We start from the raw sequence: 24,900 nt of genomic DNA, 5'->3' as shown, positions 1-24,900 counted from the left end.
AGAACTAAGGACCAGAAATGATTAAGTGTCCACTCTCAGGCACTGTGCTAAGTGCTAGGAAGACAAAAAGAGTCAAAAGATAGTCCCTCCCCTCAATGAGCTTACAGTCTAAGGGGGGAAGACAATATGTAAACAACTCTGTGCAAACATGGTATGAACAGGATAAAAAAAGAAATAATGAACAGAAGGAAGGCACTAGAATGAAGAGGGGCTGGGGAAAACCTCCTGCAGAAGATGGGATTTGAGTTGGGACTTGAAGGAAGCCAGGGATGCCAGGAGGCAGACAGGAAGGGGGAGAGTGCTCCAGGCATGGAGCACAGCCAGAGCAAATGCCTGGAGGTGGGGAATGGAGTGTCAGCCGGGAGGTCAGTGTCATGGGATCAAAGAGCATGATGAGGTGTAAGAAAGACGGGGGAAAGGGAGGAGGGGGCGACAGAGACTTTTGTATTGAATCCTGGAGCTGACAGAAAGCCACTGGAGTTTGCAAAGTAGGAAGTGCTGTGGTCAGATCTGTGCTTTGGGAAAATCCCTTTGATGGCTGAATGGAGGATGCACAGGAGAGGGGAGAGCCTCGAGGCAGGCAGACCCCACCCCCACCCCAGCAGCTACTGCCACAGTCCAGAGGGAGGAGAAATTGAATCCATGGCATCTGATGAGATAGCCAAAGTGAGGAGGGCCCTGAGCAGAGCCCTCCCAAACCCTGCTCCTGTACCTAGTGATGTGGTAATGTAGAAGTGGGAGCCTCTTCTCAGCCCTGAATTCTCTCTCCTTAATGGCGAGGTGGGGGGGGGAAGGAGGCAATAGCACTTCTAGGTCTGCATCCCAAAGATATCATACAAATGGGAAAAGGATCCACATACAGCAGCTCTTTCTGTGGTGGCCAAGAATTGGAAATGGAGAGGATGCCCATCCACTGGGGAATGGCTGAGCAAGGTGCGGTACATGAACGTACTGGAATACTACTGTGCTAGAAGAAATGAGGAGCGGGCAGACTTCAGAAAGACCTGGGAAGACTTGTCTGGACTGATGCTGAGTGCAGTGAGCAGAACCAGGACAATGTACACAGTAACAGCCACGTTATGCAATCACTAATGTTGGTAGACTTAGCCCTTCTCAGCAATGCAAGGATCTAAGACATTTCCAAAAGCCTCCTGATGGAAAATGCTATCCACATCCAAAGAAAGAGTTTGAATGCAGATTGAAGCAGACTGTTTGCTAATTTTTTTCTTGTTTTATTTTGTTTTCTCTTTCTTGTGTTTCCCCTTATTGGTTCTAATTTTTCCTTACAACATCACTAATGTGAAAATATGTTTATCAGGAACATATAAGTATAGCCTATATCAGATTGCATGCCATCTGATTGTTGTTAAATCAAAATAAATTAATAAATCAGAAAAAAATAATAGCTGGGGTGGGGGAGAAGGCTGGGCTGGAAACAGATCTGGTGGTTTGGGGAGCTCTGATGCTTCCAATGCTCTTGAATTCAGGATACTGGGTCACCAAACAGACTTATGCTTGATGACTTGCCTTGATACAGTGAAGGATTCTTGAGAGTTGTGGTGGCCAAAAGCTTCATCACTCTGTACCGTCTTGGGAAGGAGGGAGGGCTCAGCTGGTCCTCTGATGATGGACAAAAAGCAAGTTACACTGGGCTAAGATCTGCACTTTGGATCATCAGCCGGGTTTGGAAAGTAGGTCCTGCCCAACCAGGAAAATGCAATGGGAAAAGGAAATGCCCTTTGCCAGGAGCCTTGGAGAAGAGCCTCCCTGCTGGGCTCCACTGGCCCTTTCCTTCAAACTATCCAATCTTCCCTGGTCTCACAATTCAGACCTCAGGTCTTGCCCTCGGGCAAAGCCCTCTGGGATGGCCTTCCATTCACTTGGCAGGTTTCCTGTTTTTCTTTGGTGTCTGCTGTCTCCTCCTGCGACATGTGAGCTCCTAGTGCACAGGGGGACCGTGCATTTTTCCTTTCTTTGAATCCCCAGCACTTGGCAGACTGCCTGGCACATGACCTTCTATATCACCCTTATTTTAGGAGTAAAAGGTTTTCTTTTTAATCCCACCGCCAGATCACCAATAGCTCCATTTTCTTAGGGCACAGGTTGCTTTAAAGGAGAGGAGAGTCCTGCCAAACGCTGCTGCTGCAGTCTGGAATGCTCTAAGAACTGCACCGTCCCTCCATCATCTTAGTCTTCTAACACCGTCTAGGCAGGCCCTGAATGGCCATAACTGGGGCCAGATTCAGAGGAGATGAGGAGGCTGAGCCATGGCCATGCTTGACTTCACCAGTCACAGAAGAGCCTCATTTCCTATTCAATGCCATTCAACTGAACTGCGATATGTTCCTACTCAGGGACAGGTTCTGTGCTACACTTGGGTTACGAACTGTAGCCACAAGAGAAAATGGATACAAAGTTAGCTCTTCTGGGGGCAGAGGGCGACCAATTCGGGGTGCCAGAAGTTAGAAAAAGGTCTTTGGACAGAGGGGGCCCTTCAGCTAAGCCTTGACGAAAATGAAGAAAAAGAGGCAGGGGTGTGGAGGAAGGGCATTCTGGACACTGAGACAGCCCGAGTCTAAAGAGAGGGAAGGTGGCACCTATCCACAATCACCTACTCTGTGCCAGAGAAAAGGTTAAATGAGACGGGTCCAGTAATGGGCACCGACCCTAGAGCTAGGGGCTCCCGGACAAGGGATCACTTCTCTGGTGCTCCAGCATGGATGCTTCCCATATTACGAAGTGCTTTCCTCGTGGTTAGCTCTGCCCAAAAAGTGGCAGAACTGAACTGAAGCCGAGAGCTTCAGACTCAGTGCAGGCCAATACCGCCTTCTGGATCTAGGGGTGGGCACGGGGTGGGGTGGGGGCGGGGTAGCAGTAGTAGCGCCTCTGGGGCCCTCCTAGATACTCAGATCAGACATCGGGCAGGGGCGAGTCCTCCAGGGTGCTAGGGGGAGGGCAGCCCTCCTCCCAAAGGGTACAGGCAGCAGTGGTCAGATGAGTACCTGCCTGTGCTGAGGTTCCAGCGACTGAATGCACGGGAAGCGAGGACTCTGCAAACTTTCCGGGGTGCTGGGGAGGTGGGGGGGGCACAACGTAAGGTTCTGTGATTGTTGTTCCAACCTGGAAGCCGGGCCCCGCCCCCGGCATGAGGACAGTCAGGCCCCACCCCCAAGGAGGACCCTCAAACCCTATCCCCTGCAGGGAGGACAGTCCGCCCTCTTAATAGCCAGGTCTAGCGCTCATTTCAGGGTGAGAAGCCAGCCCCTCCTCCCTTTCCGGGAGGACAGTCGAACCAGCCCCCAGAATACCCAGGTCCAAGGCGATCCACACAGGCTCCACTGCAGACCCAGCGCAGACAGAGCCTCTACTGAGGCTCTCCTGCCCACTGGCTCTTAGGGCATGAGCCCTTCCCAGACTGGGAGGAATGAGAGCCATGCCTAGAATAGGGCAGGGCTCTGGCCCGTTGTGCCTTATTCCGGGGATCTCCAAGGGGGCCTGCTAGTATGCTGGGATGCCGTGGCACTGCAACTTCCCCAGCATAATGGAGTAAGGAGCTTGCTCATGCCGGTACCGTACACCACAACCTCAAAACAAGCCAGACCTTGACCTTGCAAGGACTCGACCAAAAGGCTGCTGAAGAGGGACCATAAGCCTTCAACCTCCCGGAGTGTGGCCACACACACACACACACACACACACACACACACACACACACACACACGCCGGGGAAGCCAGCCCCAGGCTTCTCTTCAAAAAAGGATTCACAAAAAGTATTGTCCAGCCAGGAGGAGGCCATGTGTGAGGTAATCCTGGTGCAAGATGGGGGAACCACGGCAGGTCAATGGTGATCCATGGACTAAGGGAGACTGTCATCTGGAGCTGATGACACAGACTACCTGGCAGAAAGACGACATAAGTGGGGAACTCTGGAAACAGGCCACAAGCTCCGAACGAGGGAGGCCAGAGTAGTGATAGGGAATTCACCTGTTTAGTCACCTGCCCAAAGTAGGGCAGCTAATGATTGCCAGGCTTGCCTTCATGAAAATCGTGGCATTCACTCATTCATTCCGATGGTTCCCCACCCACTCCACACCAGACGCCCCGCACCCCAGCATACACTCTGTGGTCTGGCAAGCCTGGCCTGCTGGCTACACCTTGAACAAGCTGCTCCATCTCCCCATGGAATTTTCTCTGGCTGGCTCTCCCCCTTGCCTGGAATGTTTGTTCTCCTTTCCTATCTATGCCTCTAGGCTTCCCCAGCTTTTTTCGAGTCCCAGCTAAAATCCTACCTTCTACAGGAAGTTTTCCCTAACCCCTCTTCCCTCTACTGATTACCCCGTTTATCCTGTATTTGCACCTAGCTGTTTGCATCTGTATTTGCACCTAGCTGTTGGCATGTGATCTCCCCCACTGGGGCTGGGAGCTCCCTGAGGGCAGGGACTGTCTTTTGCCTTTCTTTGTATCTTCAGCTCTTAGCACAGGACCTGGCATACAGAAGGTGCTTAATAAATGACTGGCTGGCTGGCTGTTCACTTCTCTGATGAAGTTTTCTCTTGTGCTTGTCTTGCCTTCAACGAACAACAACGAGGAAAGCACCCCCTGAGCTCCTATGGTTTCCTTCCAGTTTTTGGCCCATGACATCACATTCCAGGAAACTTAATGTAACCCAAGATTCACCTGGCATATCAGATTCCCTGCTGTATCACACTGTTGACTCATATTGAACTCATTGCCCACCAAGTCCCCTAGTCTTTTCCAGACAAAATGCAATCTAGTTTCATTTGCTCATCATCTTGCACTTCCAAAGCGCTCTCTCTCTTTCTCTCTCTCTCTCTTCTCTCCTCCTCCTCCTCCTCCTTCTTCTTCTCCTCCTCTCCCTCCCCACCTTACCCTCTGAACACAGTTACTTTATTGATGGTACACGATATAGGAATCTATGCTTCTCCCCCTACTACAGGAGTGTTTTGGGGCAAAGATGTGAATGGGGCGTGGGATTCCCAGTATAGAGATGTAAGTTAGGGATGTGGGTTCCCCGGTGGTGGAATTTCTCTTTTGGCTGGGGATGAAGATCCCCAGCTTTCCCCTTTACTCCTTGGAGGCTGTGGAGCCCATGAGGTCTATTACTATAACCGTACTCATTGCCATACTAGAAAACAAGCCTGACAAAACTGTCAATGAAGGCAATACCAGCACTAGCATCAAAGGTAGAAGGATGGGTGTCACTGTGAAAGTCATAGGATGTGACCTGGTCCTCTCTGTGGCCCAAGATATCCTTCAAGAGTCACCACTTTCTTGGTATCATCACATTTGGCAGGTTTCTCCAGGCAGCAGGTCAGATCCACAACAGGGACACTGGGAGTAAGAACATGGAAGAACATGCCTGTCAGCTTCCCATTCAGCCCAGGTACAACCTTACCTACAGTCTTAGCAGCACCTATGTGAGCAGGGATGATCTTCTGGGCAGCACCACACCCATCATGCCAGAAGGGCCACCTACTTCTGGGAAGCAGTCATGGCATAGACTGTGGTCATGAGTCTTTCCATAATGCCAAAGTTGTCATGAATCAACTTGACCAAGGGGGACAAGCAGCTGGTGGCACAGGAGGCATTACTGACAATCTTAAGGGAATTATCCCATTCCTCATAGTTCACTCCCTTCATGAATGTTGGGGCATCAGCAGAAGGGGCAGAGATAATGAGCTGCTTGGCTCCACCCTTCAAGTGAGCCTGGCCTTTTCCATGGTGGTAAAGACACCAGTGGACTCTACAACATACCGGGCTCCTGTGTCTCCCCTTTTAATACTGGGGGGTCCCAGCTCTTGGAAGATGGTTACAGCTTCTCCATTGATCACCAGCTTTCCATTCTCAGCCTTGACGGTGCCCTGGAACTTGCCATGGGTGGAATCATTGACACATACAGACTGTGTAGTTGAGGTCAATGAAGGAGTCATTGATGACCACAATGTCTACCCCATCTGAGCTGAATGCAGCCCTGGTCACCAGACCTTAACTCCAACCTTCACCATCTTGTTTCAGGGATGTGACTACAGCAGCGGATCCTGCACCAACTTGGGAGAAGAGCTGAAGGCCCAAAGCTCACTTTTTTAAACTCAAATGGAACACGTGACTTTTTTCTCTATTGAATTTTTTATTCAGTGCTCTCGTTTTGATTCTGGCTGTCACTCAATGCTTCCATTTCCTTCCTTTCCATCATTCCTCAGCTCTTTGCCATCTCTGTCAAGTCAACAATGACCTGGGAATCCCCAGATCTGACATGGTGCCTCTTCTGTCACACCTCACCTGGCTCCTCCTCCTCCTCCTCCTCTTTCCCCTTGGTTTCCTCTTGCTTCTTCAGCAGCTCCATTTTGGACTCCTCTGCCCTCCAGAAACCCTGGATCATTGATTCTGCTTTCTTGTTGAATGTCCCGAGTCACCACTTCACTCATCACCTGTCCGTATGTGGATGATACCCAGTGTGGGAGCTCTGGGCCCAGCCTTTGTTGGAATGCAGTGCCTGCTGTATATCACACACACACACACACACATGCACACGCACACGCACACAGAATACACTCTATGCCCCATCTCCATATCTTTGCCCAGGCTGTCCCCAGGCCTAGAGTGAACTCTCTCCCTACCTCTGCTTCTCAGAATCTCTGGTTTCCTTCAGGCCCAGCTCATCACCACCTCCTCCGTGAGGATCCTCCCCACTGAAGTGGCCTTATACCGACTGCATAGACTTACAAGTGTGCATGTTGTCTCCTAGGGGCTGTTCCACTTTGGTCTTTGAATCCCTAGCACACAGAACAGTACCTAACCCACAACAGGTGTTTAATAAATGTTGACTGATGGATAGGTATAGCAGGAGTTGGATTGGAATACCCCAGGGACCCAGGCAACGGTCAAAGGAATGGGCCCGCAGGGACATCTCGTGGAGCGTGCATTGAGCAACTCTGAGGACTTCCAGGACCAGTGACGAAGGACTCCTTGCTTGGGCTGATGCAGCTCTCCCTGTGTAGTCTCTAGGTCTCCCTTCCCGTCCCCCAGCTGCACCAGAGAGGATTGGTTACTGACCCAGAAGAGTTACGCAACTTGTAGCATGAAAAACTACCTTTTAGGAATTTCCCATACACAGCAGGAAGAAGTAGGTACCCTCCCTCACCCCAACTGTTCATCCAGTGAGCCTGTGTGTTCCTAGGCCAGCCTTGGGTTCCTGGCTACCTTTCCTGTGTGTGTGTGTGTGTGTGTGTGTGTGTGTGTGTGTGTGTGTTTTAATTGTGAACATAGTAACCAAATAGCAATCCTGAGATGAATAGTTTTCAGCCTGGGGTCAAGGGGATGGGCGATCATTTGAGATTCAGTGGTCTAGAGCATGAGTCCCTTAGTCAGATCTAGCTTCACTATGGGAGGTTCCCCAAGGAAGTGCTGAAGGCAGAGGGTTGGGGATTGGTGAGCTGGTTGTTAAATTTTCACTGTGAGCATTTATACCTCAGAAACAGGCAAACCACAAACCAGGGCCTGACGTACCATTGTGCTTCTTTCTAGCTGAAGAAAGAGATGGAGATAATGTTAACACACATTTAACTTAAAAGTATGCCAGGAACACATTTCTCTCTCCTTCCAAAGAACCTGCTATCAAACATTTACGAGCAGACCCCTGCCTGAAGAAGAGAACCACCAAGAGGAGGATAATCCAAATCCAAGTTTACCAGGAGACTGTCTACTCAGCAGTCTTACAAAATGTAACATGTTCTGAGATATTAAGTATCACCCTCTGGGGCATATGTTACTGTTGCTTGAATCTTAAGGAGGAAATAAATAGCGGTCCTATACCTGACTTTCTTTGTCCATTGAGTCTCTTTATGGGAAGGGGAAGGAATAAGCATCTAAATGCCTACTGTGTGCCAGGTATCATGCTAAGTATTTTATAACTGTCACCTCATTTGATCTTCACAATAACCTTAGGAAGCAGTTCCTGTTGTTATCCCAATTTTACAGTTGAAGAAACTGAGGCAGACAGAAGTTCAGTGACTTGCCCAGGGTAACATAGCTATTGCGTGTCTGAGGCCAAATTTGAACTCAGGTCTTCCTGACTCCAGGGCCAGAATTCTATGTACTGTGCCACCAAGCAGCCAAGGAGACCTTGGAGAGGGGCCAAACCTAAGCTTTCCATGACTCTCCTTGGGGAGAATCTTTTGAGGTCAGGTCCTGCAACGGTCCAGAGCAGAGGGGCCCCTTAGTGGGACCAGTGAGGGAATAGCCCAGGCTTTCTGGGGCTAGCGGGAGTCATATGTGCATGCATGTGTGCTTGTGTATGTGTGAGCACATGAGTGTACATGTCGGGGTGTGTAACAGAAATGCTTCTTGAGCGTCTGTCCTGCTGAGCATGGCCACAGGCCTGAGAAAGGTCCTCATCCTTCCACATTCAGGGCCCTTCTGATTGTCTTGCCCCGGTCCTTGATGTCCTCAGCTCAGATTTCAGTTGCTCCCTCCCTACTTAATAACTGGCTCAGCCTGGCACCCAAAACCTTCCACAGTCTAGCTAGTCTTCTCTCCCAGCAAAAAGAGGAGTCTCTCTCTTCTCTGTTCTCCACCCCCTCCCCAGATCCTATCTCTGCAGCCAGTCCTTCCCACTCCAGTCAAGTGCTGCCTCCTCCATGAAACCTCCCCTGACTCCCCCAGATGACAGGGATCACACCCCTCTCCCACTTTGCCAAATTCCCCTCTGGAGTACATACTTTCTGCCCATTTCCCTGGACAGCAAGGCTTGTGACTCACGTCTTTTTGGTAGCCCCAGCGTCAGACACCAAGGTTTGCAACTAGTATTACACAAATAATCTGCATTTCATTCTTTAAAACCACAAAATGCGTCAAAGCCAACTTGGAGAGACAGAAGGGACGCTGGGTGTGAACCCTAACTCTGACACACTGACCTGAGAGAGGTGGGACTAGTGCTCCTGGACCCCAGGTCCCTCATCTACAGAGCAGGGTAAATTGGGTGACCATGAGGCTCCCTCCCAGCTCCAGGGACAGACAGTCAAGGGGGCTGGGCGCTGGGGCCTGCCTCAAGGACGATCTTGTGACCCACCTAGGGCTGCTGCTACGAGGCTTATCTGGGAGATTACTACGATCCTGTGAGGATGTTTCCTTTAATAGAATCAGTGAGAAAGCCTCTGCAGCCACCCAGGAGAGCTTGGGCATGGCACAGTGTGGGGCTGGGGAAACCGGCTCCCTGCCAGCCTCTGAGTCAAGATTGTGATCCTCTTTCCCATTCTATGCTTTAGAGCACATCCTGGGTGCTGGTTTGGAGACCCCAGTTCTCACACAGCAGCTCAGGATTATGATGCCTTGACAAGAAATAGAGCAAAGAATGGCCTGGTCCACTTGGGTAGCGCCTTGAGGTTGACAAAGCACTTTTCTCTCAGCAAGACCTCTTCTGAGAGGTCAGACCGATCCTGAACTCGGAGGGGCTGAGGCTTGGTCCCAGGGACAGTGAAGAAAGGCATGGGGGGGGGTGGGGGTGGTGCAGGCTCCCACAGAGTCTGCCCCAAGTCGGCGTCGCCGCCAGGCTGCGGGGGGCTCGAAGCTGGAGGGCCCGCCAGCCACATGTGGCACGTCTGCTCTGGCCCCCCTGGCCAGGCAGTGCATACTTGCTCCCCCCGGGCTATGATGTGCCCCCCCCCCCACGGCGGGGGTTGAGGAGGAGGAGGTGGGGGGAGGGAGCGCCAGCCCCGCCTTCCCGGGCTCCAGGGGCGGAGGGAATCGCCGCATTGGCCACGGGCTGGCTGGCCGGGGCGGAGTCCCGGAGGCCGGCCGGCAGCAGCTGCGGTGGCGGCGGCAGAGGCAGAGACGGCGACTGGTGGCGACCCTGGGGCCCGGGGGGACGGGGTCGCGATGGGCGTGGAGATCGAGACCATCTCCCCAGGAGATGGTGCGTCTGGGGCACTGGGGGAGAATGGGAGGAGGGGAGGAAGAGAGAGAAGGAGGGGAGGAGGGCGACCAGAAGGGTGGGAGGAAAGAGGGAGAAGAGAGGAGGAGGATTACCAGGAGGAAGAGGAGCCAGAGGATGAGAGGAAGGAGGAGGACCAGGAGAAGGGGTAAGGAAGGAGAGGGATCAGGAGGAGGGAAAGAGGACTGGGAGAAGGGGTAGGGGGAGGAGGCGAGAGGAAGAGAAGGAAAAGGTAGAGGAGGGGAATGGAGAGGAAGAGGGGTGGGGAGCGAGAGAAAGAAGAGGAGGAGAGGATCAGGAGAAGGGAGGGAGGAGGAAGAAGAGAAGGAAGATGCCCTGGGAGGCTGGGCAGACCTGGCCTTGCTACAGGTCAAGGCTCCAAAACAGCCTCCTCCTCCAGCTTTAGAGGGCCCCATGGCCAAAGTTCAGAATGCCCCCCATGCACCCAACCACGACATCCAGGATGTAGATTCCCCTCCCCCACACACACCCATCTCATCCCACTGATCCACAGAGAAGAGGGTTGTAGCTCACTAACAGGTCCCCTGTGTCCATCTAGTGACCTAGCTCTAGTGACCCTGATGCCCAGCCCAGACTGAGGCTCATATCTTTGTCTCCCCCACAGGAAGGACATTTCCCAAGAAGGGCCAGACCTGTGTGGTGCACTACACAGGTAGGTGGACCTCTGGGTGCATGATGAGCTGGGTCACAGCTGTCACAACTGGGAGAGGGCTCTACCAACAGGCTTTGCCTGATGGCCTCACAGTGAGGAGGGCTCAGGTACTGTCTCCTGGACCCCTTCCCTGTCTCCCACCATAGGGTCACAGTCCCGGGACAGAAGGGACTTTGGAGGCCATCTAGTGAAATACCCCCACCATTGCACAGAGTGCTGCATTTGAACCCAGGTCCAAACCCCAATCCAGAGCTCTTGCCTGGATCCCTCTCTCTTCCTAGCTACAGAACTTGGGCTTCCATAGCCAGAAAAGCAGGTACTGAGCCTTGGGACACTTAGGGAAAGTTCTGAGCCCATGGCCAGCTCATTTAAGGGCAACAGGTACCAGACATTCCGTTGTTTTTTTTTTTTATGGCTGACTTCTGTAGGATTTTTTTTTTTTGCTTTTAGGCAATTGGGGTTAAGTGACTTGCCCAAGGTCACACAGCTAGTAAGTGTCAAGTGTTGGGTCTGAGGTTGGATTTGAACTCAGGTCCTCCTGACTTCAGGGCTGGTGCTCTATCCACTGCGCCACCTAGCTGCCCCAACTTCTGTAGGATTTTTTTTAAAAATCACAGACATTTCTTGATCTCTTCCTGTCCCTAATCCTGCCTCAGATCAGATGGATTTTGGGAAAAATAGGATGAGTTCATTTTTGGACAGGCTGAATTTGAGATGTCCCTGAGACTTCCAGTTTGAAATGGCTCACAGACAGTTGGTGACATGGGGCTAGAGCTCAGAAGACCCCCTAGAGCTGGAAGTATTCATAGAGACTGAGTCCGTAGGAGCTGATAAGGTCACTGACAGAATGTGCAGAGAAGAGCAGAACCTTGGGAAACACTCATGGTTAGTGGCCATGACCTGGAAGAGGACCCAGCAAAGGAGACAGAGAAAGACGAGCTGGCCAGGTAGAAGAATCAGGAGAGAAGATGTGTTCTGAAAACTTAAGAGAAAGGACGAAGGAGGAGAGAGTGACTACCAGTGTCAAAGTTGGAGAGAGGTCAGGGAGACTGAGGACTGAGAAAAGGCCACTGGATTTGGCAAGTGTGGAGAGAACAGTTTCTGTGCAATGAGGCTGCAGCCAGACTGTCAAGGTCTTAAAGAAGAGTGAGAAAAAAGCAAGGCAGTAAGTGTAGACAGCTCTGTAAAATGCCTCAACAAGCTGACCTTCTCTGATGGTGCCAAGGGGAAGCCATGAGCAGGTAGGAAGCACCTACTATGTGCACTGGACCTTCACAACGACCCCCCCACTTCACAGTGGAGGAAACTGAGGGAGAAAGAGCTGCTGTGGGCAGAGTTTGTTCTTCTATTTTGGGCCAGTGTTTGGTGCCCTCCTTTGCATTTTGGTGGTAGCTAAGTTCCCCTGGCTCTGCTGGGGGCATTCCACATCACTTCCTAAATGTTTCCCAGATTCCCTTATGCTTTTCATTTCCCATGGCTATGCCCCTGCCTATGGGCACCCATCTGACTTTCAGGGTTTGGCTGCCTCCCCCAAGAGCTGCTCTGAACGTCTTGGGGTCCATGGGGCCTTCTTCCCAACATTAACCTCCTTAGGGCTAGGATGGCTAGTCCAAGGGTACGAGCAGCCTCGTCCTTAGGAAGTTAGCCTCTGGACACCCACAGTGTAAGTGCACTACACTGTAAAGACAGTGAAAAGCTGTTCTGTAGGCCATGCTCTATCCTCCAGCCTCCTACTGCCCAGTGGGCCAGAGGGCCATGCCCTGGAAGGCCAGTGTTTATCACTCAGATGACTCCTCAGGCCTCAGAAATGATCGGGCCCACAAGTATGTCAGATGAGCAGGCAAAAGCTTTTGCTCTGAGCCCCAGCCTCAGGGCCTCTGGCAAGCCTGTCACCATGGGCCTGGGCCTAGGGTCTCTAAAGGTAGAGGACTGCTCCTTAGGAGGTGACCAAGGAAAGGGGGCCTTCTGACTCTAAAGCTGTCATTGGCAGCTCTTGGTCTTGTCCCCAGCAGAAGGTACCAGCAGGGACTTGGGCAAAGAGGGCAGAAGGCCTCTGATGAGGGAGTAAGGAAAGCTGTATCTGGAGACCCGGCATCTCGCAAAGAAGGCCTACAACTCATGTCTCCTCTCCCCTATTCTCCAGATCCTGGATCACTGGGCTTTGACAGCAAGAGCAGAACATCCCTCTCAATACAGAGCAGATAAAAACCACTCCAAAGCAGGGGCTTATACTTGGGATGACACTTGTGTGTAACTTTTAGGTTGACCTCAAAGAAGTTTCAACTTAAACTAAAACCAGGCTCTGGGAGCAGCCCTGAGGAGGCAGGGAAATGAACCAGTGCCTTTTGTATTTTGGCTAGGCAATAGGGCTAAGTGACTTGCCCAAAGTCACACAGCTAGTAAGTGTTAAGTGTCTGAGAACAGATTTGAACTTGGGTCCTCCTGACTCCAGGGCCAGTGCTCTATCCAGGGCCTGCATTTGAGGGGCTTCCAGCCTGCACAGAGCAGAGGAATATGGTGCCTACAAGGCACAGTATGATGGGACCAAAACCCAAGGGCCCAGAGAACCTGGTGAGGGCAAGAACCCAATAGGGGCCAGCAACCTAATACCCTCTGCAGGAATTTTTTCTGCTGCAAATACATGCAAGGGAGACATCTTCCAGGTTCCAAATCAAGTGATTTTTGAGCAACTAGTGACCCACAGCTACAACAGCACTTTGTATTCCCCACTTTTCAGTCACGGGTAGGACCCCAAAGGTGTGAAGCAGCAAGAAAAACAGTCTGCATCTGTCTGCCTATTCCCATCTCATTACTGCATCCAGAATGCCCTGAAGACATGTGCAGACACCTTCATGGGCATTCTGAAGAGAGAAGGCCAAAGAGGTCTGCAAGTGCAGGTCTCTTCTAAGTCACTCTGTGGGGTGATACTATCATCCCTGGCCTCTTTTATCTCATGGAATCATTGACTTTAAAATCATGCTCGTGCTCCAGGTCGGTGGCTAGTTGATGCTGGCACAATTGCTCAGCGGCCTTTTCATTTTTAGTTTTCATTCTTTCTCCATTTGGTGCTTAGATCTGCATCTTAACTACTCAACTGAACACAAATATCAGGCTTTGACATTATGTCCCATCAGGCAGCTACCATGGCAGCCATCCAATACCTCAACAAGGGAGTGCCTAGCACAAACTGTCCTGCCTTTGAGGAGGCTGCCAGCCATGGGAAGGGGGCCTGTGGCACAGCTCCCCCTGGGACAGTCTTCCCGCCTTGTGGGCCTAGGCGGAGATCAGGAAGAACAGGTGAGATTCCCCTTTAAAGACAGCCGGGATGACCCTGTTTCCTGTGCTTGTCTCCAGATCCTTCAGCTAATTCTGTGACACGGTCACCCTCCTGCAGTCAGTGCCCTGCTTATCGGTGCTCTTCTTCACCCTCCGTGCCCAGAACTACACTCAGTGCTCCAGGTGGGGTCCGGCCCTCCCAGGGCAGTCACCCAGCTCGTTCCCTCTCCAGTGCTCAACACCATCCATCTCTTATGGTAGCTAAGGATGGCATTCGGTTTTTGGCTACCAACTCACACTGCTAACTGAGCTGGCATCCATGCAGACCCACAGGTCCTTTTCAGACAAACTGTTGTCTGGTAGCCCCTTTACTTCCTGTCTGTTCAGAAAAAAAGCCAATTTAATGTTTTGTGGTGTTCAGAATTCCCTGTGTACAAGGGCTTCACACTCTCTTCTTGAAAAAGCATTCATAAGATCCGGGCAGGAGGATCCACGAGCCTCAGGCCCCTTTGATTCCCTTCACCATGAACCACTTTCAGACTACTTTTGCCTGTTCTCCCACTAAAGTCACCGAGAATCAGGAGCATCTCCAGATGCGTGCATGCAGAGTTCAAAAAGCAGGTCGAGCTCTTTGGACAGTTCCCTACTTTTCCACCCCTGTGGCAGATGTTGAGCCTCAGATCCACGTGCTGATGTCCACAATGCACACAGCCACTGCAGACGCCCACAGCTCCTAAGACACAATGTCCGCTGACTCGAGTCATTGCTTATTCACCTGTGCCCTCCTTGGTCTCACTCACGATGAGGATGCTGACTGCATGAAAGCACGCAGTGAGCCGTTGCTATGTGCCAGGCCCTATGGACATAAAGGGACGGATGAGGCTCGGGTCTTCTGGTCAGGCATCCCGTTAGTCAGTGGGAGCTCTGGGACTCTGTGCCCGAGGGCCCCCTTGTCCCCACTGTCCCTGGGTTGGGAAGAAGGCCACCCCTTCCTTACAGCCTTTCTGCACAGACAACCACCAGTTCTCCACGGAGAGCCTTGGAGGGGACAGGCATCAGAGGAGGCTCACGGAGAAGGGCATGACATCTGCCCCTCCTCCGCCTTCACCCACTAGCATAGGGCCTGCAGGGAGGAGATGTTGAAGAGATGTCCACACTCTCTGCCCTCTCCCTGTTAGGCAGGGCAAAATAAAGACCAGTCGTTCCTTGGAAGGGCCTTACATTCTGCTGGGGTACTTGCCACGCAGAGAAATGTGTATTAGATCGATGCGAAGAATGGAAAGAACAGGCCATGTGTGGGATTCCAAGGAGCAGAAGTCAGATGACACAGCGGATGAGAGCCTTGGCAAAGGCACAACGCCAGAGAGGAAAAGGTCATCCCTGGCTCCTCTTCTGTACCACCTGGGCTCTTCTTGAAGGCAGGTGCCATCTGCCTCATCTTTATTCATCTCCCCAGCACCGAGCATGGTGCCTGGCACATAGTAGGTGTTTGTTCAGTCGCACTATTTAGCCAGGAAGGGGGATTGGTAGGCCAACACGTGACTAGGAAAGTATGATGGGAGACAGGTGATGAAGGGTCACATCTGGAGCCTCCCAGCTAGTCTGGCAGATGACTGGCCCTGGGGAAGACTGACGAGGTGGCTCTTCAGGCCTAGCATCCAGGCACGTGTCCTGCTCAGAAACCAGTAATCATGAAAGGCAAAGTCAGTGCCACGATTACAGGGCTCCACATTGGGAGCCCTCACACACTCCCCTCACACACTCCACGTCTACATAAGGCCAAACTTCCTGGGACAGAGAGCACCTCACCAGGATTACAGTTGTGCTCTCCGGGTCTCCTCACATAGTATGAGGGAAGAGTCCTCCCCCATCACGGGCCAGTGCTGTGGCATCCTGGCTCAGGAGCCTGGAAGGAGCTGGGAGGTGCCGCCAGTATGAAACATGTCTCCCCGCAGCCATGGATGGGTGTTGGCCTATGGGGAAACAGACCTCCTGCTTTTCAGTGCCTAGTACACAGCATTTGCTTAATAAATGCTTCCTGATGGGTCATCCCTTTTCCATTTCTCTATCATTAACTAACACCCAGGAGTTAGTCAGGATATGTAGCCTCAGTGTCCGAAAGCCTCTGGGCTACTGGATAGAACCATGAGTTATTCACCACAGCAGTTCAAATCCAGGCTGCAGGAGCTAACTCTGTGTACTTTAGAGTAAAGGGTCTAGCCTGGGGAACCCTCTGATCTACCCCGAGGGTTCTGGCCCTGGAAGTGGCCAGCACTTCCTCCACCAAGGAGAAAGAAGAGAGAGGACAGTGGAGGAAGGGGAGGGCTTCCATCTTTCCCTCAGACCCAGGGTGATACTAATCTGATGTCTTGGCAGGAATGCTCCAGAATGGGAAGAAATTTGATTCCTCCAGAGACAGAAACAAGCCTTTCAGGTTCAAAATTGGCAGGCAAGAAGTGATCAAGGGCTTTGAAGAAGGCACCGCCCAGGTAAGGCAGCCTCGTAACTGCTACCTGCTCCTTACCCCGTTGTTTAGAAGTGCAGTGATGACCTTCCTCCTGTAGGACCTGGGGCTCCCAAGACCCCTGTCCCCATGCCATGTCTTTGGGGCTTTTCCCCAGCTCTACCTGAGAGATCAGCCAGCAGCCGTCCTGGAGGAAAGAGCAGGGGAGGTGAGCTGGCATGGCCAGCAGCCACCGGGGAATACAGGGCAGGCACTGATTGGCGTGCGCCCTGGTGTAGGGGCAGCTGCAGCTCCCACTCACTCTCCCCTCCTGAAGTAAGCTAGTCACTGTCCTGTGGGGGGAAGAACTTCATAAATATGGAAAAAAGGGCACTTAGATGTTCTCTGGGAGCCTCTCTCTCTGTCTCTCTCTCACACACACCCTTCGGTTGTCTCTCCTCCCAACCTGGGGCTTTCTCCTCTTCCTCTCTGCCCTCACACCTGTCAGATGAGCCTGGGTCAGAGGGCGAAGCTGACCTGCACCCCCGACGTGGCATATGGAGCCACGGGGCACCCTGGAGTCATCCCTGCCAACGCCACCCTCATCTTTGACGTGGAGCTGCTCAGGTTAGAGTGAGCGCTCAGGCGCGCCGGCTGAGGCCAGCTGCCGCCACCACCACCACCGCAGCTGCCGCTCATGCGCCATCTCCCTTCTTTCCCGGGAGGGTCCCCAGTCCCCAGTGCTTCCCATTCCAAGCGCTCACACCAGTGATGCCTGCCTTCATTATTGTTGTGTGTATGTATGCGTGCGTATGTCCAGTTCTGTGCTGACAAGCTTCTTGGCTTTGAGGAAACACCCATCGGGAACATTCCCAAACTGGACATTTACTTTAACTTGCATGTGATAGCATTCGAGATCACCCCCACCCCACCTTGCCACTACACATACGTGTGCGCGCGTGTGAACTTTTTATTTATAAAGCAAAAAGTCTGCACTGCCTTACTGTCCACTGACCCCAGGAGTCACTAGTACTCAGAGATGTGCACAAGCCAGGCCTGCAAGCCCACCTACCCACCAGCGATACTGCCTGGTCCTTGCTGCTAATCTGAACAGTCCCTTTGAAAGACATATGCAAAATAAAGGCTTAGTCCAAGCCCAGTCTTCGGCATCTCAGCCTCAGCCTCTCGTGGCTCAGGAGGGCAGGGGAGGGGGAGGGGGAGGTCAGGCCCCCAGAATCCACGCTGACAGCCACAGACAAGGCGGGGGGGGGGGAGACAAATCTACCCCCGGCCACCTGTTGTCTCACCCTTTTCAAGGCTGATTTGTATGTCTCAAATGAGGCTGAAAAAGAAGGGAGCCCCCCTCCAGTAGCCTGGATTGTCCTTTGCCTAATGAAGGACTCCACAGGTTCCTGAAGACCCCAGAGCAAAAGAGGTAGAAGGCTGGTGATCACACTCACTCCACAGGATGGAGCCCTCGCCTCACCTGAAGAAGCACAGTGAGGCACCTCAAGACGTGTGAGCCTGGGGATCCAGTCAGGCAGTCCGTCAGTAAATATTAAGCACCTACTATGTGCTAGGCCCTGTGCAAATGGCAGTCTAAGGTAAGACGTTCCATACAACCAGGTACAAACAAATTCAGGATAAACAAGAAATAATGAACAGAAGGAAGGCACTATGATGAGGACGACTTGGGGAGAGCTTCCTGTAGAAGGTGGGATCTAGCGGGGACTTGGAGGACGCTGGGGAGGCCAGTCGGTCTGAGCAGAGGAGGGAGAGTGTTCCAGCCCTGGGACATAGCCAGAGACAATGCCTGGACCTGAGAAATAGAGGGGCTTGTTCTTGGAACAGCCAGGGGGCCAGGGTCACAGGATCCAAGGTGGGGGAGGTCACGAACGTCTTCCAGGGCCAGTGAGAGCACTCTGCATAGGATCCTGGAAGCCACATGGAGCTGACGGAATTTATTGAGTAGGGGGTGACATGGTCGGACCCAGGACCACCCAGGCAAGCAAGGACTGGCCACCCACACGAGGAGGGGCTGATCTCTCATTCCCAGGTTCACAGGCCTTCGGGCTGGCAGGGAAGCTCTGTGGTTGGGGCGGAGAGCCTGGGACCCTGTGGGACCCTGAGCATGGCCCTTAACCTCTTGGGTCTCAATTTTCTTAACTATAAATAACACCTGCACCAGACAAATGAAAGATGAGGGATGTTCGGTGCTTTGAAAAACCTTACAATACGACAACACACCTGTGATAATACCCATCAAAGCCCCTCCGCCCCCCCCAACCAATCCAGTGAGGCTTACATCAGGCCACCAGGGGGCGCCAGAAGGAACACAGTGCTAGGCCTGGAGTTCAAACCCTGTGACCCTGAGCAAGTCACTCCACTGCTGCCTGCCTCAGTTTCCTCAACTGTAAAATGAGGAAAACAGGACTTCCCTTACAGGTTTGTTGTGGGATGAAATGAGATCACATTTGTGAAAAGCTTCGTCCAGTGCCTGGCATATAGTAGGCATTCTGTATGTGCTTATCCAATTGCCCCTGTGCCACCCCCAAGTTTGCCCTAGAAGGTCCTCCCTCCACACAGGACCAGCCCTCCTCCACTTCCCTGATAACATCTTGGCCTCCAAAGTGCCTCTTGTGGATTAGAGGCTCCGGCTTTCTCACATCTACTGTGAGCCACTCCCTTATCATTTTCCAAAAACTGGAGACGCAGCAGTGGGTCCCAAAGCTTCCCCAAGGCCCCTTCACCTATTGTCTCTCCTCTGTTTTATTCTGGACCTACACTGACCTTTGATACGCTATTTAAATGATGAAAGACCCCCAGAGATTCAAACTCACGTCTTTGGCCTAGAATCTAGGTACAGCCTTTTGTGAATGTGGGAGTCTATATGACATGGAACCATTGATTTCTGGGCCAGAAAGACCCCTCGGAGATGGAGGGAAGTAGTTGGTTAGTGGAAGTCACACAGGGCGAGCAGGAGGATCACAACTTCCCCAAATGAACCTCAAATTGGAGAATGGACCAGCTAAGGGCCAGCCAAGTGGCCAGAGGGCCACTTGTGTCCAGGCTTGTGATTTCTGGGCAGAGGCTCTACTCAGCCGTCATCACCTGGGGCACTGGGCATCTGGGTGCATTATCTGAGGCTGCACCTTCTTTTTTCCCTTGTAAACATACTCCAGAAAACTCTTTCCTGTTCTGGACAGTGTGTTAGCAGAGGATGGATGGAATTGGGTGTCATCTGGTCATCCAGAGCGGAAACTTGTTAGGGATGGAGGCTCAATGCTTGGGGGTGGGGGTCCTGATTGATGGGGACCAAGACAAAATCCTTGCTTGGGGCTGAAAGGGGGGTGGCCTGGGGGGCTGGCCTACATCCTTTCTGGAGTACAGGCTCAGGGGTTCCCCTTGGGCAGCCAGAAGATCCCTCCTCGGTAGCAGAGTGTGACCAATCAGTGTCGGGGCAGCTAGATGGCACAGTAGGTGGAGCACCCGCCTGGAGTCAGGAGGACCTGAGTTCAAATCCGTCCTCAGACACTTGTCACTTACTAGCTGTGTGACCCTGAGCAAGTCACTTAACCCTATTGCGTAGCCAAAAAAAAGGAAACCAGTCAGCGAAACACAGAAATCCAGATAAGAAAGAAAGCCGACTTAGACCCCAGGTCAGGACTCACTGGCTTCCAGGAAGGAGGCTGGGCCGTAGGACCTGTTCACAGGCGCAGCCTAACTTGGGGCAGAAAGGAAGGGACTGACAGAGCCTAGCACAGTGTAGGCGCTTAATAAATGTCTGTGGACTGACCAGCCTAAGCTTCTTAGACCCTTCAGAGCCCATCGAGCTCTCAAGGAGGGCACTTAATGGTGTGCCTGACAATGTAGGTGCTTTACAGAAGGGAGAACTGAGGCCGAAGGGCGGCGCCCTGCCCACAATCCCGAGGTTACTTCCGTCCAGACCTCAGTTTACAAGACAGGGGCTGGGGGGTTCTGACCCCAAACCCAGGGGAGGTCTCGTCCCGGGGCAGCTTCGGCCCTTCTAAGATAAAGAGCTCCCTGTCACTGGGGGAATCCAAACAGAGGCCCGATGCTGCCGCCTCTCTCAGGGTCTGACGACACAAGGGGCCGCTCGGTCCTAGATCCTCGGTCACCTTGAGACTCCCCAGGGCCCACAAAGCCCTGGGCCAACCCCGGCATTCCAAACCGCATCCTCCTACTCAGCCGGCGCCTCCGCGCAAGCCCTCCTAGAGGCTCCGCCCCCCCGCGCCGGAAATAACGCAAAGCACCCGACCCGGAAGTGGCCCAGACGCCGCCACCGCCTCACTCACCGGACGGCGCTCCTCGAACTCCCAGGTCTCTCTGCGCGCCTCCCGCGTCGGTCCCGAGCTTGGCGGGGCAGGGGAGGAACCTCCGACTCCGGGAGATCTCGAACCTAAGCCTCGCGCCCACGCCGCTGTCCGCGGCGGCCACTTCCGCTTCCTGGAGTCGCGCCCGGAAGTGACGCATGGACGGCGCGCGGAGGGCCGCGTTTCGTACCTCGACGCTTCTCCCGGCGCACGCGTAGTCCGGACGGTTGATTCTCCTCTGGGCCCGAGGCCGGGTCGGGAGGAATGAGGCCCTGGGGGGCGGAGGTCGCGGCGGGCCATGCGGGACCCTCGCTTCCCAGCCAGGGAAGGAAGGGTGGGGCGGGGCGCCTTCGGCCGGTCCGCGTGCAGCTGTTGGCCTGAGGCCCCGGTGCTCAGGCCAGCCACACAAGTGGCGCTTAATAAAGGCTTGTTCCCGCATTCTGGGCGTCCGCGAAGCGGCGCAGTTGGCCCTACGATTGTCCCTGCGTTTACCTCAGGCGTTTCGCAAAGCGCTGGGAGCACCAGGAAAAGGGGCGGAGGGGTCTACGGTCCAGTGTAGACGGATTGTGGAGGGGGCAGTGAGGATGAGCACCGAGGAGACTGGACTCAGGAGTGGGGCGGGGGGGGCTGCCGGTGGAGGGGACTGGAGGCAGGCATCCCCCCCACCCCAGCAGCGGGGGCAGCATCAGGAGTAGGCGAGGTGAGCCCGAGGGGAAGGTTGGGGGCGATAAGGAGCACCACTGGGTTTACTGCCGAGTTTGAGGTGTTCGTGGACGATCCCGTTCAAATTCCGATAAGGGACGGCTAGGGCTGGTGGTGGACCTGGGAAAGGGTCAGATCGGTTCTGTCATCGTGGTCCTCACTTGGGCAGAGCCAGGAGCAATGGGGGAGTAACTGAGACGATGATATTAGAGGTCGGGCAGATGGCGACTGGGGCTCATTCAACCTCCCCTGGCTACTGGGGATACAGAGACAAAGTACCTGGACCCGAAGTCCTTGGCCAGTGGGGAACCCTTCTGTCTTCTTGTAGAAAACTTGGGAGTGAGCCGTGGCCCTGCAGCCCCTAACAAGGCATCTCCATCATGCCTCATCCCCTACTAAAGATGTGGGGGAATTTTCTCCTTGGACGAGAAAAGGGGGACCAGACCCCCTTCACCTTCTGTGATTCTGGTTTCTAGGCTAAGTGTTAGGCACGTTCAGTAGGGAAAAGGCTCAAGCCTTCGGACCTTAACATTTCAAGCCTAGACTAACATTGCAACATATAAAACTACAGGAAAGGAGACAAAGCCTGGAGCTGGGGTGGGACGGAGATGATTGGGGGCAGGCAGTCTGTGCATGGCTGGACAAAAGGAAGAGAGATTAGGGAGGGATATACAGATAATTCAAGCCTTGGCTTGATCAGATGGACAGGTGGACAAAGATCTTCAGATGAGCCAGCTGAGAAATTGAAAGGCATCTTTGGAGAGGCGCTTCCAGGACCAGGGGGGCAGGGCAGGGTAGTCCCTCTGTCCTCTCTCTCTGCCCTGGGCAGACTCTATCTAGAGGACTGTCTTCAGTTCTGGGCATCCCGGTTTTAAGAACAAGCTGGAAAATCAGTCAGTCAAACATTTATTAAGCACCTACATTGTCAGGCACACCATTAAGTGCCCTCCTTGAGAGGGAGAGGCAGGGGCAGAGGCAGAAACTCACACATACAAAAGTCCCTTCTACAGCCCTGAGGCCATGAAGAGGAAGTAGAGGGATCAGAGCTGATGGAAGGAGGGCAGTGCCTTGAAGACTAAGGAAGAACCACTGGATCCAGCAGGCGATTGGGGCCATTTCTGAGGAGGGAGTGGACGGAGAATGGGAGGGAACAGCCAAGGAAAGGTGATTCTGAATGGGAGGACAGAAGAGGACAGAGGTGGAGGGAGCAGAACCACACCCCACCAACATTCTCCCAACACTCCCAAGTCCCACTATTTCATCCTTTAGGTTCTCTAGAATTCTTAGAGCCCAAAGCTCAGCTGATGGCCCAAACGTTTCCCATCCTTTCCAGGCCCCAGATGATCCCTGCTGGCCCTTCTGAAGGAGCAGCCTAGCTGCCCTGTGGCTGCTGAGATACCACTGTCAAAGACACTTAAAAAGCAGACAACCTGGAAACCAGGGTTCTACACAATGAGTGTCTCTCAGCCTCTGGCCTGGACCATGCCAACAGCCCACATGGGGTGGGGGGAGTCTCCCAGCTTCCAGGTACCCCTTCCTCTGCCCTTCCTCATCCACTGGGGGGGGGGCGCGCAGGCGGGCTTCTCTTCCAGGAATCCTGTCCTCCTCCTGCTACATGGGCTCCCCTACCCAAATTTTAACAAATGCCTGTGAAGTGGAGACTGTGGGGCGAGAAACCCGTTGGAAGATCCCGTCTCCTGTGACAGGGTTTTATGGAGAAAGGACTGACCAGCCCTGTGTAAGCCAGCATCAGGATTCAGCAAAAAGGGGCCTCAAAGGACTAGCCCTCTACTGACTAATGAGCATTTCTTAGCCACTTACTGCTTGCCAGGCAGGGTGAGGGTTTGGGAAGACAATGCAGGATCCAGACAAGGGGCTGATCCTCACCTCAGCCTTCGGGGTAAGCACTGTTACTGTCCCCATTTTACAGAGAAGGAAAATGAGGCAGAGGTTCCTCGAGTTGCCCAAGTTCCCACAACAAATGTCTGAGGCTGGATTTGAACTCAGGTCTTCATGAATCCAGGCCCAGGACCCGGTGCCCTGTGTTGCCCTAGATACTTCGGGGGGGGGGAAGTGGGGGAAAAATTAGGAACTGAATCTGGAATGTGCCCAGGACATCACAATAGAAGTGGGAGTCCTAGCCCAGTCCATCTCCCCAGGCTCCTGCTGCCTGGAGCAGGTGGCTGAGGTCAGGTCTTCCCGGCTTCCAGTCTGGTCCAGAGGGAAAAGAGAAGTCCCAGGGCAGGGTGACGGTGATGGAGGCGACATGTTATGGCATTTTACTCCAGACCCAAGCCCAGCACCTTTATTTGCCAACTCTTGTTCTGCAGAGGGTGTGATGCCCTCGGCCTGGGCACAATGAGCAACTCTGGGAAAAGCCCTGGGAGTGCTGATGACAGGTTCTGCACGGGCCAGGATGGACGAAGCCCTCTGGGGTCCAGTGCTGACCAAGTCAGGGGTCAAGTTCATGATGAAAACAGCCTAGGGGCCCCTCACTTGGGCGGGTCCGTGTTGATGCCGTATTTCTCCTTCAGCAACTTCAGCTGCTCTTCCTTCTTCTTCGTGTCCATCTTCTGGAAAGCCTGGAAGGAGACAGGGGAGTGTGAGCATCCCTGTGCCCCCCCCCCCCCCCCCCCCCGCCATCACAGATGTGACGCCCCCAGGAGCACAGTGGGGCCCCCTCCCCCTCGAACACAGCTGCCCCCCACCCCCGCGCTGGGCCGCACCCGGTTGGCGTTGTAGTAGAGCACCACCAGGTAGCGGTTGCACACGTTGAAGCCCGACAGGTGGTCACAAGCGTTCTTGGCGTCAAAGATGTCCTCATAGACCACGTAGGCCGTGCCGCGGGTTTCCGGGGTGTTCCCGCTGCGGGGGGAAGGAGCAGAGCAGTAGTGAGCTCCCAGGGGCTGGAAGGATCTAAGGGGGAAGGGGAGCAGCGTCCCCCCACCGGCCTGGTAGTGAGCTCCCCATCCCGCAGCCATCCAAGAGGCAGACACTTACACACGGATCTGGCGGATGGGCCCGTACTTGCCGAAGATGTCGTACATCTCCTCGGCTGTGATCTTGTAGGGCAGGTTGCGGATGTAGAGGATGCGGTTCACCTCGGGCGGGAGCCGGATCTAGGAGGGCAGAAAGGTACACAGTAAGTGCTCAATGGGTGCAGAGTTTGGGGCGGAGATGGGGTGGGGGCGGGGCGCTCTCACGTTCGCGCGTTTGGCCGCTTGCATCGCCATGGCGGCGGCGGAGGGGGGCTCGGGCCGGGGCTGGGTGGGGGTCCGTCGGGACCGCAATAAAGGCCCGCTCGATGCGGCTTCCGCTCCTTCTGCTTCTTCCTCCTCCTCCTGCTCCTGGGCCTCCTTGCGGCGTACGCGCCGAGATATAAGGGAACTTCCGGTTTCCGCCCGGCCTCCGGAAGCACAAGGTCGCCGGAAGTCCCACCTCTCCGCATGCGCCGAAGAGAAGCGGCTGCGCCCCGCCCCCAACTCCCGGAGTTCCTCCCTCAGACTCCGCCCCGCCCCGCCCG

The 24,900-nt window shown here is 53.7% G+C and overlaps 3 protein-coding genes and 1 pseudogene across 3 annotated transcripts in view; 1 reads left to right on the top strand and 3 right to left on the bottom strand.

The window, feature by feature from the left end:
- Window positions 1-20,811, bottom strand: part of WDCP (WD repeat and coiled coil containing) — a 33,121-nt gene extending 12,310 nt beyond the window's left edge. The window contains exon 1 of the mRNA XM_020977998.2: window positions 20,658-20,811. The gene's annotated coding sequence lies outside the window, so the exon portion shown is untranslated. The remainder of the gene's footprint in view (window positions 1-20,657) is intronic.
- On the bottom strand, window positions 4,773-7,875 carry LOC144455483 (glyceraldehyde-3-phosphate dehydrogenase-like; annotated as a pseudogene).
- Window positions 9,789-17,510, top strand: FKBP1B (FKBP prolyl isomerase 1B). Its single transcript, XM_020978001.2, has 4 exons — window positions 9,789-9,931; window positions 10,575-10,622; window positions 16,275-16,387; window positions 16,850-17,510. The coding sequence occupies exons 1-4, from the start codon at window positions 9,895-9,897 to the stop codon at window positions 16,976-16,978; spliced, it is 327 nt and encodes a 108-aa protein (XP_020833660.1). The 5' UTR covers window positions 9,789-9,894; the 3' UTR covers window positions 16,979-17,510.
- Window positions 20,812-23,646: 2,835 nt separating the features above from the next.
- On the bottom strand, window positions 23,647-24,823 carry SF3B6 (splicing factor 3b subunit 6). Its single transcript, XM_020978015.2, has 4 exons — window positions 24,581-24,823; window positions 24,378-24,496; window positions 24,104-24,242; window positions 23,647-23,959 (listed from the first exon to the last, which is right to left on the bottom strand). Exons 1-4 carry the CDS (start codon window positions 24,608-24,610, stop codon window positions 23,870-23,872), a joined length of 378 nt encoding a protein of 125 aa, XP_020833674.1. The 5' UTR covers window positions 24,611-24,823; the 3' UTR covers window positions 23,647-23,869.
- Window positions 24,824-24,900: the final 77 nt, after the last annotated feature.

This window comes from Phascolarctos cinereus, unplaced genomic scaffold (genome assembly GCF_003287225.1).
Source record: "Phascolarctos cinereus isolate Bilbo 61053 unplaced genomic scaffold, phaCin_HiC Scaffold_2;HRSCAF=192, whole genome shotgun sequence".
NCBI lineage: Eukaryota > Metazoa > Chordata > Mammalia > Diprotodontia > Phascolarctidae > Phascolarctos > Phascolarctos cinereus.
Note: the sequence above shows the minus strand (reverse complement) of the source record. Positions and strands in the feature narration are given on the sequence as shown.

Excerpts from the sequence above, each read along its gene's own strand:
- FKBP1B (XM_020978001.2), top strand. The coding sequence starts at position 9,895 with ATGGGCGTGGAGATCGAGACCATCTCCCCAGGAGATG. Across the intron at positions 9,932-10,574 it reads GACCATCTCCCCAGGAGATG|GAAGGACATTTCCCAAGAAG; the intron begins GTGCGTCTGGGG and ends TCTCCCCCACAG. Across the intron at positions 16,388-16,849 it reads TTGAAGAAGGCACCGCCCAG|ATGAGCCTGGGTCAGAGGGC; the intron begins GTAAGGCAGCCT and ends CACACCTGTCAG.
- SF3B6 (XM_020978015.2), bottom strand. The coding sequence starts at position 24,610 with ATGGCGATGCAAGCGGCCAAACGCGCGAAC. Across the intron at positions 24,497-24,580 it reads AAGCGGCCAAACGCGCGAAC|ATCCGGCTCCCGCCCGAGGT; the intron begins GTGAGAGCGCCC and ends CTGCCCTCCTAG. Across the intron at positions 24,243-24,377 it reads CCCATCCGCCAGATCCGTGT|CGGGAACACCCCGGAAACCC; the intron begins GTAAGTGTCTGC and ends TTCCCCCCGCAG.